The sequence below is a fragment of the Trichoderma reesei genome, assembly GCF_000167675.1.
Source record: "Trichoderma reesei QM6a unplaced genomic scaffold TRIREscaffold_5, whole genome shotgun sequence".
NCBI classification, from domain to species: Eukaryota; Fungi; Ascomycota; class Sordariomycetes; order Hypocreales; family Hypocreaceae; genus Trichoderma; species Trichoderma reesei.
This window is the reverse complement of record NW_006711152.1, coordinates 260,200-275,760: the sequence shown is the minus strand read 5'-3', so window position 1 is coordinate 275,760 and position 15,561 is coordinate 260,200. Positions and strand designations below refer to the sequence as shown.

Sequence of the window (15,561 nt, the reverse complement as noted above, 5' to 3'; positions counted from 1 at the left end):
ATCATCTACCCTTTATCGTATTCTGCAGAGTCAATCGCATCTCGGTGTATCCTTTTCCGTTGCACGCATGAACTCCGTCTCCGTACAAGGTAATTCCGTCACCACCCTTGCACACTCACCACGGCAAAACCTCGGCATATTATCCCGCTCAGAATTTCAACACCATCCCACACAGAGTCGCATGTCTCTCTCATTGCATCCTCCACAACCGCTTGTAGGTGCCGTCGCAACGATGCTCTACGAATTAATAGCCATTGTGAGTCAATTCCATCCCCATCTTCTATTCAGATTATCGATCCCCGTTTTGCCAAACATCTCCGCTAACTACCACTCTAGGTCCGGCCGGGCAACCTCACCGAGGTAAAAGAGTACGTCAGCTTTCAATCCCAAGCCCCAACTCTCCCCAGTCTCAGCCATCAATCTCGAAAAATCCCGCCCCTGACTCCGACTGCAGAATCGCCCAGACAGTAGGATCCCTCGTCCTCCGCAACGGCGGCGTCATCCGCGGCCTCTCCAACTGGGGTGTCTTCTCCCTCCCCAAACCCGTCTCCATCCACCAGATGAAGCACACCCACGGCCACTACTTCGTCATGCGCTACGACTCCTCCGCCGCCGTCCACCACGACGTCCGGTCTACCTTGCGCCTCGAGCCGCGCATGATCCGCGCTGCGCACGTCAAGCTTGGCGATGGCAAGCTCGAGACTGTCTCGAGATTTGGGCCGCCCAGATGGAGGACGCAGGGGAGTGAGGCGTGAGGGACGAAATGAAGACGAAAGAAAATTACGAAGATATTGATTGGGTTAATTTGCACTCCAAGCTTGCGATCGAGCGCGGGAAAACAAATTCCCGGCTATTAGAGGTGTGCATACAAGTGCAACCTGTGTAAGATTATGATCCTGTCCGAGAATGAGGAAGCGCCCAACATGGAAGGGAACGTCTCATGCTCGGCAACGAAACTGGTGGAACGAAAGGGGCATCTGGACATCCGATATACTCTGTACATATCCCTGGATGTCTGCATGGGAAACGCCAAATGTCACATGTTGAAGACGACGATAGACGGCTCTTCAAAAGGATAGCTATGCTTTAGTAGCTAGGGTATGGATAAAAATAACAACAAAGCCTGCCAATTCCAACTCAAGTCGATCCACGGTTCTTTTGACTTTCGCTCCAAAATATCTATGCCATTGTAGAATCGCGAGGCCCGGAGGCTGGAGTGCCACAATCAGTCTTGCAAGCAAGCCCTCTAGCATCAAGGCCAGCCAGCCCCCCTTTTCAACCTCTAATCGTAAGCGCACCTAGCATCGGCCTGCATACCAAATATGAGGCCCTTGTCCATTCTCTTCAGTGGAGTATCGAGACGTAGCGGCCCCAGGCAGTTGTTGTATGTGGTCATCGGGACCCATAGTCTCATTGGCCATCGACATCCATTGTCTCGGCCTTTCCGATGCCTCTCTGCCTGCACCACTGGACAAAGTCGTCAATGACGCTCGGCCATGCGCCGTCCTCGCTCCAAAACGACAGTGACTCGTCGTTGATGCTCTTGAGGGCAAACTCCAGGATCATGTTCCACATATCACGGTTGACGGATCGAGTCCACTTTTCTCCCAGGAACGTCTTCCACAGCTCCAGCCAGTCGTGTTTGCCCTTCCATACCAGGCCGGGGGCTGAGAATAGCATGCTCCAGTAGATGAGAGCATTGTCCAAGGCCAGAGCCTTTTGGTCCTTTTCACGGCCAGCGACGAATGCATATCTGTACACTCTCTTGAACAGCGCTGCATCACGCGACAGGTTAGAGATGAGATTCCGTACGTGTTTGGCGTGCTCTTGATGAGACGCGTCGACCCTACCAATCGTCAGTACAATCGTTTCGACACTGATGACTCTTTTGTTTCCCAAACTTACCCGCTTGATCTCCAGCCATTGATGTAGCCTTCTCTGGTAATTTCGCCCACGCTCGGAGCCTGCAGCAGCTCCAGTACGACAAACAGCTCCGCATTTTCTAGGCTGATGTTGAGCTTCTCACTCAGATAGTTCATGGTGGACTCCAGCTCTAGCTGGTCCTTTTCATCGTTTTCGTCATCTAAACAGGGGTTGGTCGGTAAGCATCAGTCAAAACACATCAGGCAGAAGCATCAGAACTTACCCCTTAATGAGTCAAACAGGGCATCCAACTTCACCTCCAACGGAGACGGTCCTTTGCCTTCGTTGGCCGAGTTCATGAAATACCTAGCGAAGGAACGTTAGCAGCTGCCGCTGAGCAGGCCGAGCATCGAGTTGCAGTGGTCCGGCAGAGAAAAGGAAAACGAAGTATGCAACGCTACCACTCAGCAGCAGATTGCCATGGTCATATCAACCAGCGTAGAGCCCTTCATCCCTTTGTGCAGATTGTGATGCCCCGTCCTGATAGCCCGACCAGGCCAGAGATGTTATACCGTCCAGAATGATCCGTGGCAGAGCCCTCTGCGTCATGATTCTCCCGTTTCTTCTTAGACAGCCATTGGGGCACGCCCTTTGCGACTTTGGACGGCAGATGCTGTTTGACGCCCTTCCAACTGAGCATCATTCTGGGCCCGACGCACGGGATGCATGCGTCCCGGAGCACTGGATCGTGGTCGTCGCCCTCGTTAGTCGGTCCGGTGTAAAGCCCTTAGTGGTAGCCAGGCCGGATGTTGCCGCTGCGTGCAGATCGTCAGATTCTGGATTCGGAGTAACCGGAAAAATTCAAGGTGCTCTCTCAATCGACGACGAAGTGGCTGCAGCAGACCGAGCAGCAGACCGAGGGACTCAACAACGAGGATGGCGAGGGTGGAGGTTGACGCAGTCTCAACAAGGGCACGGCTTTGTGGTCGATCAGAGAAGGGCTCCCTAGGCTCTGGGCACGCCGGCGGGCCACTGAAATGTGCTTAGGACAGGCGCTCTGAGGCATCCGGAAGCCAGCAGTTGGAATACACTCTTGCAAGGTAGCATCTTGGCATGCTGTCGCTATCTGACGTCTCTGTTTCAGTAGCATCGGCGGCGCTCGGCCATACTCTGGTGAGTGTCCGACAAGACGGGCGGGCTTCGCCTTAGTGGGACCCCCACAAGCAATCCACACCGATAACAACATTGGGAGCCTGGCGATGCATCATCTCACAGCGAAATTGTCCGAGAAGCGCCGTGGAGAGTCTGATTCGAGGAATATCCGGCGGCCAGGAAGGGGACGGGAATGGGGGCCTAGCATATTCGGGGGAAACAAAGGCGGAGATTTGAGGCTCGCAAGGGGACAGAGAAAGCAAAAGGACTGGGGGGGGGAGCTCCGTGATCATGACTGAGAGTACTTACGCATCCACGGCTTCCTCGAGCTTGTAGCCAGTCGACTTGAGATACTGCCCACACCCTCACGTCAGTGACCGAACTCACGGGTTGCAGAACATGGAAGCACCACCACATCGGGATGCACGATTGCTTTGCCGCGGGTCCGGCCTCCCATCCAGCAGGCGCCAAAAGCCGAGAGGGTCGGCAAACAGGGTCAGCCTCATGCCAGCCTCAAGCCCCGATTTAATCCCGGCCCATTGATCCGGGATGAGCCCAAGCGAGACGCAGCCGCGGGACGTGTCAGGTCTGTTTGGGGCATGGAGGGGAAGGGAGATCCCCGTTGGGCTCGGCCGGGCCATCAGCAAGGACGGCGAGCATGGCGAGCAGCCCAAGCACCCAGGGCAAAAGCAACGTTTTCTTTGGTGTTGGTTATCTGACGTACCCGAGTTGCCTGCCGCTCCGTAACCCCAGTGAGGCTGACAAACTGCGCAAGCAGCACCTTTTGTTGCGCCGTCGACGGAGCAGGCATTGTGACGAGAAGAGGAAGGTCGGCGAGCGTTGGGTGCGTTTGCCGGGTCACACGAGGACTTTTGGGCGTCGGTCGATATGCGGTAATGAGCTGGAGCTGTCGAGTAAAGCCTTCGAAGCACCGAGTCACGGCGTGCTGGGCGGTCGTGAGCGGTCGTGGGCGGTAACGTCGTAGCTCTAGCGTGTCGTGTGAAAGGCCGTTGCCCGCAGGGGACGAGGTTCGCTATTGGAGAGGGGGTCGATTGTGCGTTGTCGTCGTGGAAAGGTCGCAGGTGTCGACGAGTCGCAACGTTCGTTCGAATCGGTGGCGGAAAGCTGCTGTGCACGGGGGCAGCTGCAGAGAGTGAGAGTGAGACAGCAGCGAAGTGAGGGCTTCTGTCCGCTATGGATGAAGTAGAGGGCAGCAGATCGGAAGAGAGAGAGCCGTTGCGGGGGGCGAAGACAAAAGGTCGCAGCTTGGTGGTTCAGCTTGAGTTGGCAGAGCAGAGGAGCGGGTTTGGAGCGACTCACGCAAGGCTGCGATGGTGGGGTTCCGGTGTTTGGGCAGCTAAGAGGTACCGCTGGGGCGCTGGGGCCGCAGGCCGAGATGCAGGTAGGTGCCTAACAATGAAGCTGCCCAGGTGCGGCTATGTTGACTTGAGGTGCTGTGGGTAGGGGCTGGTTCATGCCGAGTTGTGACCTGCAGGTGGGAATCTTGACTGGAAAAAAGAGCATCTATGTATCCGAATATCTCGCTGCTGTTGTCCTCAGAGTGCATTACAACTACCGGCGTTATGTTGCTACGAATTAATCTACAGAATCAAGCCGTGGCTATAGGTACATTTGGCACCCCACTACTCGATACCTTACCTCAAGGTATTGAAGGTAGCTGATGCCAGAGAATGAGGTTTGACATGTACGACACGGACTCTTGGCCTGCATGTGGGTAGGTACCTAGATAGAAGGTGAGCTGACATGTACTTGGCTTCCTTGCTGTTGTCACATTGTGATTCATTCTTCGGGCTCAGATATCAAGCGTTTAGCATTCTACATCATCTTGAGATCCCCATCCCATCAGTGAGGTTCTTTGTTGTTTCGAGGGTGTCGTGCTTCTGCCCTTTGATGTCGGGTTCCTTGCCTTGCTTGCTTGATATGATGGGTACCTTACCTGGTACTGACCTTGGAAGCTTCCATGGGCCATCAAAGTAGCGCCGCACTGTGATTGAGCCACTGAATCGACCTAAAAATCCAGCACCCCACTCCAGCAGCAGCTCCTTTTCAGTGAGCAAACACAGTGCGGACCACTCTAATCAACGCGCTTCGATTGTGTACATGCTCCCAGACGCGTCCGTCTCTTATCGTCCATCTGCTATCAGGCATTGGATTTCCGCAGCAATTCCAACCATCACCAGCCGAAGCAGCAGACAGTGGCTGCATGCGCCGCAACCTGTTTCTGTGCGTGATCAAGCCGGTCATGCCCTGAACCATGGCATCTCACCACTCCTCAGACGACGAAGGCTACGGCATCGACCCCTCGGTGCCCTTCCAGGGCGTCATTGTGTGCTGCACCAGCATCCCACCAGACCAGCGGGTTCGTTGAAGCTCACGGCCATCACTTACAGCACAGAAGCTGACCTGGACGCCTCAAACAGACAGACATTGCCCAAAAGGTGGCCGAGCTCGGCGGCGTGCACAAATACGATCTGACGCCCGACGTCACGCATCTCGTCGTCGGCGACTATGACACTCCCAAATATCGCCATGTCGCCCGCGAGAGGGCCGACATCAAGGCCATGGACGCCGCCTGGATCAACGCCGTCAACGAGCTGTGGAAGAATGACGACGAAATAGACCTAGTCGCCCTGGAGAAGAGATATCAGCTCAAGGCACTGGAGACGAGCGGCACCGAGCCATCATTACAGGAGGACACATTGCCAGCGGCCCGTGGATCGCTATTGATATGCTTGACCGGGTTCGGCGACGAAAGAGACAAGATTGCAGAGATGATTACGCAGAACGGCGGCCAATACTCTGGAGATCTAACCAGGAGGTGTTCGCATCTGATTGTCAACAAGCCCGAGGGCAAAAAGTTCACAGCAGCCAAGGCGTGGGGACTGCACACGGTCACTCTGGACTGGCTCGTACAGAGTGTAGAGCGCGGCATGATTTTGGAGGAATCCAAGTTCGATCCGCTATTACCCCCGGAGGAGCAGGGCGTTGGCGCTTGGGTAAAGAAAGATCTTAAGCGATCCTCTCTAGGCAAGAGAGCAAGGTCAGCCGTCGTCGGCGGTGGGCGAGACGAAGGGGTCAGGAAGCTTCGCAAGACTGCCAGCATGAAGCTGAGCTCACAAAGAAACGATCTTTGGGGAGACATACTGGGTAGATCTGCATCGAGAGAGTACTCTTTTGCTCACGAAAATCCGCCTGGAGCGCCTGGAGCACCAGCTGCGGCTCCAACTCCAGCGTCACAGGTCCCTACGCAGCCCGGCTACTCTCTCGCCCAGGAGGAACAGGGTGTTTTCGCCAACTGCGTCTTTGTCGTCCATGGATTCCCCCAACAAAGAGCAGCGATTTTGGAGCAGACTGTCGCGACTCTCGGCGGCAGCATCGCCTCTTCCCTGCAGTCTCCCGCCATGTTGTCTCAGCCAACAGACCCTGAGCACTACCGATTCCTCATAGTTCCCCAAACTTCACAGCCCGACACCCACCCCGAGGTACCCAACGAACACATCCACGTCATAACCGAGTTCTACATCGAAAACTGCCTACACAACAAGCGATTTTTTAACCCCAACGAGCAGGTTCTCGGGCGGCCGTTCCCCCTGTTTCCCATTCCTGCGTTTTCGAGCTTGACCGTGTGCAGCGCCGCCTTTACCGGGATCGAGCTCAACCAGGTTGCCAGAGCCGTCGCTCAGCTAGGAGGCAAGTATGAAGAGTCGTTCCGTCGATCAACAAACGTGCTCGTGTGCAAATCCCTCATGGCTATGCGCAAGGAAAAACTCAAGTGCGCTTTGGACTGGGGCGTGCCTGTTGTCTCGGCGGACTGGTTGTGGGAATGCATATCAAGCGGCAGCCTCGTACCTATCCAAGACTTTGTATACCCGGAACTCAGGAAACGCCGCGTCAAGCGACGAGATCCGCGAGACCCCTTTGTCAACGATGAAGACGATGCGGAAACTGAGCAGCAGCCTCGAAAGGCTCCGGAGACGAAACCCGTGGCGAAGCCTGCCGTGGATACAAGCGCCTTTGACAAGGACGTCCCTGGAAGAAATCGCGCCAAGCAGACGCTCGAGTCCATTACGTCGGCAGACTTTATCACGGCACGAACACATCCGGCTGAAACTGCAATGGCTCTGTCCGAACTATCGTCGGCAGCGCTCAACGTATCGCCAAAGCAGCCAGCAGCCAAGGGCCCTGTAGCCCGCACCATATCCGCGCCAGCCAAGCTACCACCAATCGAGGAACAGCAAAAAACAGCACCTCCTCGCCTTCCCGCCGCCTCAGAGCCAAGGGAGCTGCCAGATACACTACAGCCAAAACAACAATCAGTCCCACCCCCTGAACCAACAAAACAACCCCCTCAACCTTCCGAAACAGCAAAAGCAGCGAAAGAAGCTTCCGCCGACGAAATCGAAAAGCAACGCCAGCTTGCCGCCGCCGCCGAACTCCGCCAGGGCCTCACCTCTGCCCTGTCCGATCTCACCGGCTCCGAAGCCGCGACGCGTGATCAACCCGATGCGCGTGTTCTGCGCCGTCGCCGACAAAAGATTCTCGGTCGCGCCATTAGCAACGCTTCCAATGCGAGCAGTGCTGCCAGTATTGACGGTGCGGCTTATCCTCCTCGCGCTCTACAAGAGGACGAAGATGAGGAGGAGAGGGGGAGGCGGTCTCCGCCGGCAACACAGCTCGAGTATCGCGATCCCGAAGCCATGGAGACCAAGGCCATGTTGATGAGCAGGATGACTGGTGCTTCCGCTGAAGGGGTGTCGTCAGAAGGGCTTGGACGGACCAGGTCTTCGAGGAGGAGGTGAAGGATTTTTTTTTACCGCTTGATTATACCTACAAGAGGCGCTGCGCTTTCTTTTTGCAGTTTCGTTCTTCTTTAAAGATGTTGGGATATATAGGAGTAAAAGAGCAGTAAGGAGCATTCGTGATCTGGGAAGAACCAAGGAGGAAAGGGGTTCAGTTTGCTTTCAGGGTGGGATTTGGTTCAAAGCGCGTTGGGAAATAGTCCCCATGTCTGATGAATTTTGATGAATTGATTCATGGCCTGTGTTATGGATGGCAAGGTTTATTGCTGGCATCAGGCAAGCCATATGCGTGAAAGGGAGCAAGGAACTGTTTGAATTACCAGTGATGTATGTCCTTGAGCATAATTACAGGGGTTGGTGCAACTCTCCTTCAGCTATTAGTATGAACTCTCGGTCTGGTAGAGGGGGTTGGTAGGTGAGGCGTGTCATGATCCTGTACATTGTTGTCTGTCATTTATGGAGTTGATGATGTGGGCTTGGAGACGAAACACTGCTAGACTTGAAGGGCTCCTGCAGACACAACTACATACGGAACTAAATCTCTACAACAACAGATCTGGGGAAACCCCCTGAAAATATGGCTCGACTCAACCGAAGGAACAGATTGCGCAAAAAGGGAAGAAACCTTGACAGAAAGAGGTACGCTAGGGAGGAGAACGTGGAGTGTAGTCCGCAGATATATATCGAGCCATAAGCGTATGAGGGGACACTACATAACATGGCTCGATAGTGGTATAGTGATATGTTGTGGTCATCTATCATGGCTTTGGGTTGTTGATTCTGGGAATAATGAAACTTGGACTTGCCTTAATAGAGCGGAATGTTTGCTTGCGTTGTGACTCGAGTAGTTGCAGAAAGGAGTAAGGGGGGGGAATCAACGTCGTTTGCTGCGGTGGTCTGTTAGCGATTCTCTGGCAAGAGACGTCAAGACGCGGGGGGGGGGGGGGGGGGTCATCCTCAGGTGTGGCTCCAATGATCCTACATTGGGAGAGTATCAGCTGTGGAAGCATATCTAATTGTCGGAGCGTAAGAAGGAACGTATAAAGGGTCGAAGAGGTTCCGCCGCTGTCGTTGCATGTTGAGTTTTTTCTTTAGGAGTGTGAATGCCACTCGCTTTGCATCTAGAAGGGGGACGTCTGCTTGTTGTTACGGCTTGGTTGTTGAAAAGGGATCATCGGGAGGAATCATTCGTTCTTCGGGGTAGAATGGCTTGTTCAAAAAGCTCGGAGTCAAGAGCATTGGATAATGGATGTCAAGAGACCCTGTCTAGTCAAGAGCGGGTCAATTATTGCGTACAGTTAAATAGGTAGAAGAAAGAGGGGAAACCTGTATAGTCATACCAATTTGTGACTGTTTTTTCTCTTTTTGTCCATCGGGTCCAGTTGGTTGATTGTATAGCATCGACGTATGTAGTAGACTTATGGTTGTAGACTGCGTAAGGTCGATCGCAACTCGGGAACGGAGTGGGGAGACCACTCAGCAGGAGATGGAAACAAGGTGATTACTTCCGACAGTGTCAGGCTCTGTTCATCTAGTCCATCGTCGGCCTGGTGCTGACGATGTTCGTCTCGAAAGCTGCTGTGTCTCTCCCTTTCCAGAAGAGAAGATATTTGACAATCCTTATCAATTCGACGTGGAGACGGTAGAAAGCCACGTTGCCGAAGAGCAAATGGCAACGGTGAGGTTACTCTTGCCTCTCCACTACGAGAAAGCAAAGAGCTCTCACATATATCCATGGCCTTCCCTCAGTTTGGAATTTACCCAGCCTCATTGTCTTACGGGGTGTGTTCCAATGGATCAAATTCTGTCTCAGCAGTGCTTATACAACGGGGCACTTGGAGATACCACATATTCCGTCGGGACCTGTCCGATGTGCCAATCCATAGGTAGGTAGTCACATGTGGTTACATATACGCATCGCCACCATGTAAGATGACGAATGGTGAGAATGACTCGCCCGGCCGGACGAACGGTGTTCCAAGAACGGCTCAGAGAAAGCGGCTCGCATTACAAGACGGAAAAGGTTGGAGATGCCCACTACGGAATATAGACACTCTTTCATGGCCTTTGTTTCTTCTTGCAACTGGACAGTACACTGACATAGACACAGGCATCAGAAGCCGTTTGGGTTCAGTTACAATCTCCCTGAGAGGCCTCACCCGAAATCAGTAATCTTTACGGTATCTCATTCTTCCTCTTCAGTCTCAGTAGTCATTGTACAGAAGTATAACATCGGAGGTTGGCTCTCTTCGTCATGCCTAATATTGGCGATTCAGGAGAGGCTCCGGATGCCTATCGTCCGTTGCAGCAGATCCTCTCCCCTCTCCTCGTGTTCAATAGTAGGCAAGGCTCAACACTAGTGCGACATAATATCAAAGGATCTGTAACCTTCTAATAGAACTGGCTGCTTTCTGTTGGATTAGGCATGTCGCCGTAGTATCCGCCTTAGCTTAGTTAGTGTATTTATCGCCACAAGTACGCGGAGAAAGTTGCTCAATTTTACGGATATCTTGCTCGCTTGGTTGGGGATGTTGGCCAAGGGCCAGGGATACAGCTTCTGGGAATGTTAGGTCTTGTGCCAGATCTGTACTGCCCAGTGATGCTTGGGAATGTTCTGCTGGGTTCGGACAAGGGGGCGTTCATTACCATCTCTCTGCCATTTCATTCATTCATTGTCACGTTGGAGTCCAATGTTACAGCCGCGGTATCCGTGTTGAGGGCTCGGGACCATGAAAGCGAGGAGTCCACTACGGATAACGAGGCTAGATCAGCGAGCAACAACGAGCCATCCTTGATTGTCTACAGGAAGTCTGCCATACTATTTTCGTGCTCAGCTGTAGCAGTCTTTGTAGTTCTCCGAGCCTTGAGTTCAACTATGGTTATGCATGGGACAAGAGACAGGACTCGGGGAAATTGTAGGAGTCTTGTGCATTCGGCTCGCCACACGGATGACCACAAGCAACCAAGGAGTCCCTTTTAGCTTTGTCCTTTTACCTCCGAGGTAAATAGAGTCTGACAAGCGCAGCGCCTCACATCAGCCACGGCCGAGCCTGTCAGAAAGTACGCAATACACGCTGCAACACGCAAGAGCAAAGGCCGCACGGGATCGCCGTCACTCTCATGCAAGCGACAGAAAAGGTTCCAGTGGGTCAAGTAGTAAGTTCTTACTCTGATGCGGAACCTCGCGGAGACTGGAGAAGTTCCAGCAACTTTACTCCGAGATGCCAAACTCCCCCAGTCAACAAAAGGGCGTTTTCTATGTCAACGTTCACGAATGGCTTCCGCCCGTAAAACGGGGTAGGCGCTTATTCTGTGGAGAAGCAACGCCGAAGGAAAGATAAAACCCAAATGTGGATGAGATGCTTTGCTTCCCAAGGAAGATAGCATTTCGAGTCAGTGAAGAGAAGACAAGTTCCCTGCATACTACTCCCTTCCTTGCTTGGTAACTTCCTTGTTGAGTATCACTGCATTACCGGCAGTATCAAAACCGATGCAGGCCTGAGATCAGCATTCAATCTGGGCTTGCCGAAGGCCGCCCGAATTGCGGGTGCATGGAGCGAGTGCCGGCAGTGTTGCTCGGTTCTGGTGACCAGTGTGTGGCGCCGCCTTGTTGTTTGCGGCCGATGGGAACTTGTCACAGGTAGGGTAGGGGTTGATCGTTGATAGAAGAATTGTACAGTCTATACTCTGTCTGGGTAATGAAGGTAGTTGGGCTCGTGGTAGCAAGTCAGGAGTTGGCTAGCCGAGCTGTTACACCTCCCGGACTGGGTAGGTCGTTATGGTGCCGTACTGAAACAGTAATAACGCTCTTAGGTAGTTTCAATACGGAAATGCACTCATATGAACTAAACGGAAAATATGAGTGGCAGACAGGAATACAAGGCCCAGCCTTACGTGGGGGTTCAGGCTAGGCAGTTCCGACGAGGCGGAAGAGGAACCTTTGATTGATAATGCTGCCCTTCTGGGTATCGAGTCATGGCAGGTCTGTGTCAGGATTCACTAATCATCTCTGAGGTCTTTCCTCGAGACTTGATACTTTTACAATATGCAAGCGAAGGAGGCGAAGGAAGAGCTGGATTCGCTTGGGCTCCCTTCAGGTCTGACTTTTCCGCCATCAAGGGGATTTTCCCGCCATCTGGCGGGCTTCAAACTTTGTGCTTAGCCTCAGTGAGAAAAGTGTGCTTCGTGTATACGAACAGTAGTAATGAGATTTCATCTGCCGGAAGAATTTAGGCACATACAGAGCTAAGAGATGCTAACCAGATTGGAGCCGGTGCTGCCCTACGATGATCGTGATGATGGTCCGGGGTTCAAGTGACTGATGATGCCATCCACATGGCCGAATTGGGTCTTGCTGACAAGGGCGGGCGAGCCTCTGAATGGGTCGGCAATAGGATGGACGATCGCCCTTTTACGTTAGGTCGCTGTACAAGTACGAAACTTGGTTGTGGATGGAACGTGAGAATAGAAGTGGCAGTTGGGGGAACTCCTAACACGGTGTTGATGCTTGCTTCTGGTACTCGCTTCAAGGCTGTTATTAGTATCTTGTGTTTCGCCAGGCTTGTCTTTGTATCACGGCTGGCTAACGTCGGGCTCTGATTTTGTTTCTTGCAAATCACTCAACTATCGCCGCTTTGATTGATATTTTCCACGACTAACAAGCGAACAATGTCACCACTGCCAGATGCAGTATGTTATCACTACCATATGTAGACTTGAACGCTGTCGGACTGCCCTGCCGGCGACATGGATCGGACGACACTAAGAGGAGGCCAATTTGGGAGGAAACAAGAGCGTTACATTAATATCTCCCCAAAGCACACACGAGTCGAAGACGTGTTCAGGAGAAGTATGGCATGAAGCTCATAGCACGGGTGGACATTTGATAGCTCTCTTCATGCCTGCCGGTGCCGTAGTATTGCCCATGGGGAAAAAAGAAGAGAAGGGGGTCGGAAAAGACGAGAGCGTGCAGTGAATAGGACGGGAGACAGCCAGAGGTCTTTCGCAAAGATTGCTCGATACGGATGGGACGGGGCTGGCACGTGGAGATGGAGGTAGTATGATAGATTGCGGGACGGGTACAGTGTAGTCCTCACGGAATAGTACAAAAGACAGACGGTGTCGCTTCATGAAGAATCGGGTAGGCAGAGAATATGAAGCTTGGGAGCGAGTAAGAAGCCGGAATCTTGACTTGAGTGGTTGTACGAGAACCCTTGTGATGCATTCATTGTGTTGGTGCCAAATGTTACATAGAAGCAACAAGTTCAAATATGAAGAGCATCGAGGGACAGCATGATTTACTTGCCCTACGCTGTGTGAACCTCCGGAATCAGCAAGTAGCTGCGGAAGAATAGAAGCATCCATCGGATAGACGACGGACAGAGTCGTAAGCCATGGCTCCAATGCATTAGCCGCTTCGAGAGAAATGAGAGACAAAGGAGCGGATGATGAGAAAGCTAGCAGTGCGCTCAGCATGACCACTATATGTTGCTGCTTGGATGCCCGTTGGGCATCCCGTTGAGACCAAGCGTGGGTACACAGCATCCGCTCTTGGTGGCTAAACTGCATGAAGAACAGCGATGATATCCTGGTCATTTGCCGATGAGAAGAATAGTAATCAGACCGCGTATACCACTTGAGCTCTCTTGATACTCTGGCGCGTACAGTGGCATCTCTAGAGCTCTGTGGTCTAGTATTTGCAACGAGCGGTTGAGGCTACCGACCCATAATTGGACCCAAACGACCATGCGGAGCTGCAAGCAAGGGGGCGGCCTTTTCGGTTCCTTTCTTCTGTGTCTAGCTTTGGAACAGAGATCCGCTCACCAAAGGTCTTGGCCGCTTCTGAATATGATATAGTTTTGTGGGCTATAACAGCAAGGATTGATAAATTCGGGGACCTGCAAAGTAATGTAATCATCAGGGAGGCTTGCGAGTTCGTCCGGGATCAGGGTGGGTGGTCCGGGGGGAGGGGAGTGCGTGGGTCCAGAGATGGGCATCACTAGCTGGTTTGTCTGCTTTTTGTCCGACTCATACAAAGACAAGCCAACGAAACGGCACACGGATAGGAAGATGCCAGTGGTAGAGGGGCGGACAACGAGCGGACAGCGAGCGGACAATGTGAACGGCGGCGAATAGCGGCATTCGTGCAAGCCCGAGCAACGGGAGACAAGACTCGTGTCCTATCAGTCCTCTTCCCAGAGGAAGCAGCAGTGAAAGTCGAATGACTCAAGGGATTCGTCCTATACATACATACGTGTGCCGTGACGATCCTCATGCGCTGGATATATGGGCTCAATGCCGTATCAAAGCCTGCGATTTTGGCGATGGTTGTGTGAAGGATGCTAGACGGATCTAGTAGTAAAGTCCCAACTGGGCCTCGTTTCCGGTACGAGCATGACAAACAGACAACGAGATAGTGCGGTAGGATTTGACTCCTAGCCTAGACCAGGAGGACGGGCGGCCAAGATAGCGGACGAATAGAAACGAGGCGAAGCCGCTCTCGCAGTAGCAGTAGGAGGACGACTGACTAGTATAAGTCGTATATGATGGGGATATAATCCCGAGCTGCAGCATGACGGTCGTTTTCAGCTCCTTGGCTTGCTTCTTCCTACGTAGCTCTCCCAACCCCGGTCGTATCGCATCTAGTCAGCAACCTGACGAGACATCCGTCCGTCCCCGGTAATTGTTCGCGACTTGCCAACAGACGAAGAGGAAAAGTGACGACAGACAGGTGGGCTGTGGCCATTCCTTTCTGATGTTGTCGAGGCGTTCGCTTAATTTCTGACTCATTATTACCCTTTTTACGCCTCTGTTTCGCCTTGGCCTTTTGTGATAATCTTCAATTCGTGAGCGGATCTGATGGAAGCAGCCAAAGAAGCTTTTAACTATGCTCTTTTCCCTTCTTGGTGGCTGCCAGCGCCTCATTATTGCCTAGTATGGATGTAGGTAAGATGGACTTGAAGACGAACAAGTCAACGCTTTGTCAGGTGGATGACACTCGGATATGCAGGCCCTGAATCTCCTCCGTAACTCCGTGTATTTCCAGAATCCAAACGAAACCACCCGCACGAAACAAGTACGGGGAAAGGAGAGGGCAGGCCCAGGACTATTTCGAGATGTCTATCTTTCCTGGCTGGGCAATGCTAGTGAACCCCGACTGGCCCTGGATTGGGCTTTTGACTCGTGATGCAGGACTAGTTCGGGAAGAGCAAAGACAAAGAAACTAGCCGAATAAGAAAATAGGGATCCAAAGACAAAAAAAAAAATGAAAGAAACAAAGGGCGGGGGATCCGAGCCGCGGCAGTTTAGATTGGCACAATCAATGGCCTTGGCTCTACCTCTGTCCGGACAAGACGAGACAGAAAGTTGCCGTGCTTGTACATTCGCCCAATCCGATGCCCTCCTCGCTGCTCCCCAACCGAACCCGGTCTGCTCATACATTATTATTGCTCCAATCGGTGCCCAAGTACTGGATATGTAACACCTGGTTTGAACAAAGGGCCATCATGTCGGATAGGCTGTCGAGCTTGTTAGTATGGCCGGAAAGAAGAGACCCTACCCAGGTAGGTATGTACCTACGCGAGATGCGATGGTTGGGTCATTAGGTAGGTAGGTATTAGGTAGGCTATCGCTTGGCTTCGGCCTTTTGCTTTCCAGCCCAGGTTGTTTGTCTTGCGGTTTATTGCTTCTTTGTCAATGGTTAGGGGGGCCCAACTCATCTTCGGGC

At 52.7% G+C, this 15,561-nt stretch overlaps 3 protein-coding genes across 3 annotated transcripts; 2 read left to right on the top strand and 1 right to left on the bottom strand.

The window, feature by feature from the left end:
• Positions 1–220: 220 nt before the first annotated feature.
• Positions 221–1,069, top strand: TRIREDRAFT_105307 (uncharacterized protein; the record flags this gene model as incomplete). The annotated part of the gene is made up of 3 exons (XM_006963753.1): positions 221–256; positions 337–368; positions 455–1,069. Coding segments are annotated over exons 1-3 (350 nt in total), but the record flags the coding sequence as incomplete, so codon positions are not given.
• A 54-nt stretch (positions 1,070–1,123) lies between these two features.
• TRIREDRAFT_120899 (uncharacterized protein) lies at positions 1,124–4,271 on the bottom strand. The gene is made up of 6 exons (XM_006963573.1): positions 3,740–4,271; positions 3,325–3,368; positions 2,436–2,555; positions 2,147–2,229; positions 1,906–2,083; positions 1,124–1,846 (listed from the first exon to the last, which is right to left on the bottom strand). The coding sequence occupies exons 1-6, from the start codon at positions 3,824–3,826 to the stop codon at positions 1,411–1,413; spliced, it is 948 nt and encodes a 315-aa protein (XP_006963635.1). The 5' UTR covers positions 3,827–4,271; the 3' UTR covers positions 1,124–1,410.
• A 1,019-nt stretch (positions 4,272–5,290) lies between these two features.
• On the top strand, positions 5,291–7,940 carry TRIREDRAFT_120897 (uncharacterized protein; the record flags this gene model as incomplete). The annotated part of the gene is made up of 3 exons (XM_006963752.1): positions 5,291–5,395; positions 5,457–7,159; positions 7,316–7,940. The coding sequence occupies 3 exons, from the start codon at positions 5,291–5,293 to the stop codon at positions 7,833–7,835; spliced, it is 2,328 nt and encodes a 775-aa protein (XP_006963814.1). The 3' UTR covers positions 7,836–7,940.
• Positions 7,941–15,561: the final 7,621 nt, after the last annotated feature.

Bases quoted from the DNA above. Each gene is read 5' to 3' on its own strand.
- TRIREDRAFT_120899 (XM_006963573.1), bottom strand. From the start codon at position 3,826: ATGCCTGCTCCGTCGACGGCGCAACAAAAGGTGCTGCTTGCGCAGTTT. The intron at 3,369-3,739 runs GTACGTCAGATA...GGGTGTGGGCAG, and splicing joins CGGAGCGGCAGGCAACTCGG to TATCTCAAGTCGACTGGCTA. The intron at 2,084-2,146 runs GTAAGTTCTGAT...ACCCCTGTTTAG, and splicing joins CCTGTTTGACTCATTAAGGG to ATGACGAAAACGATGAAAAG.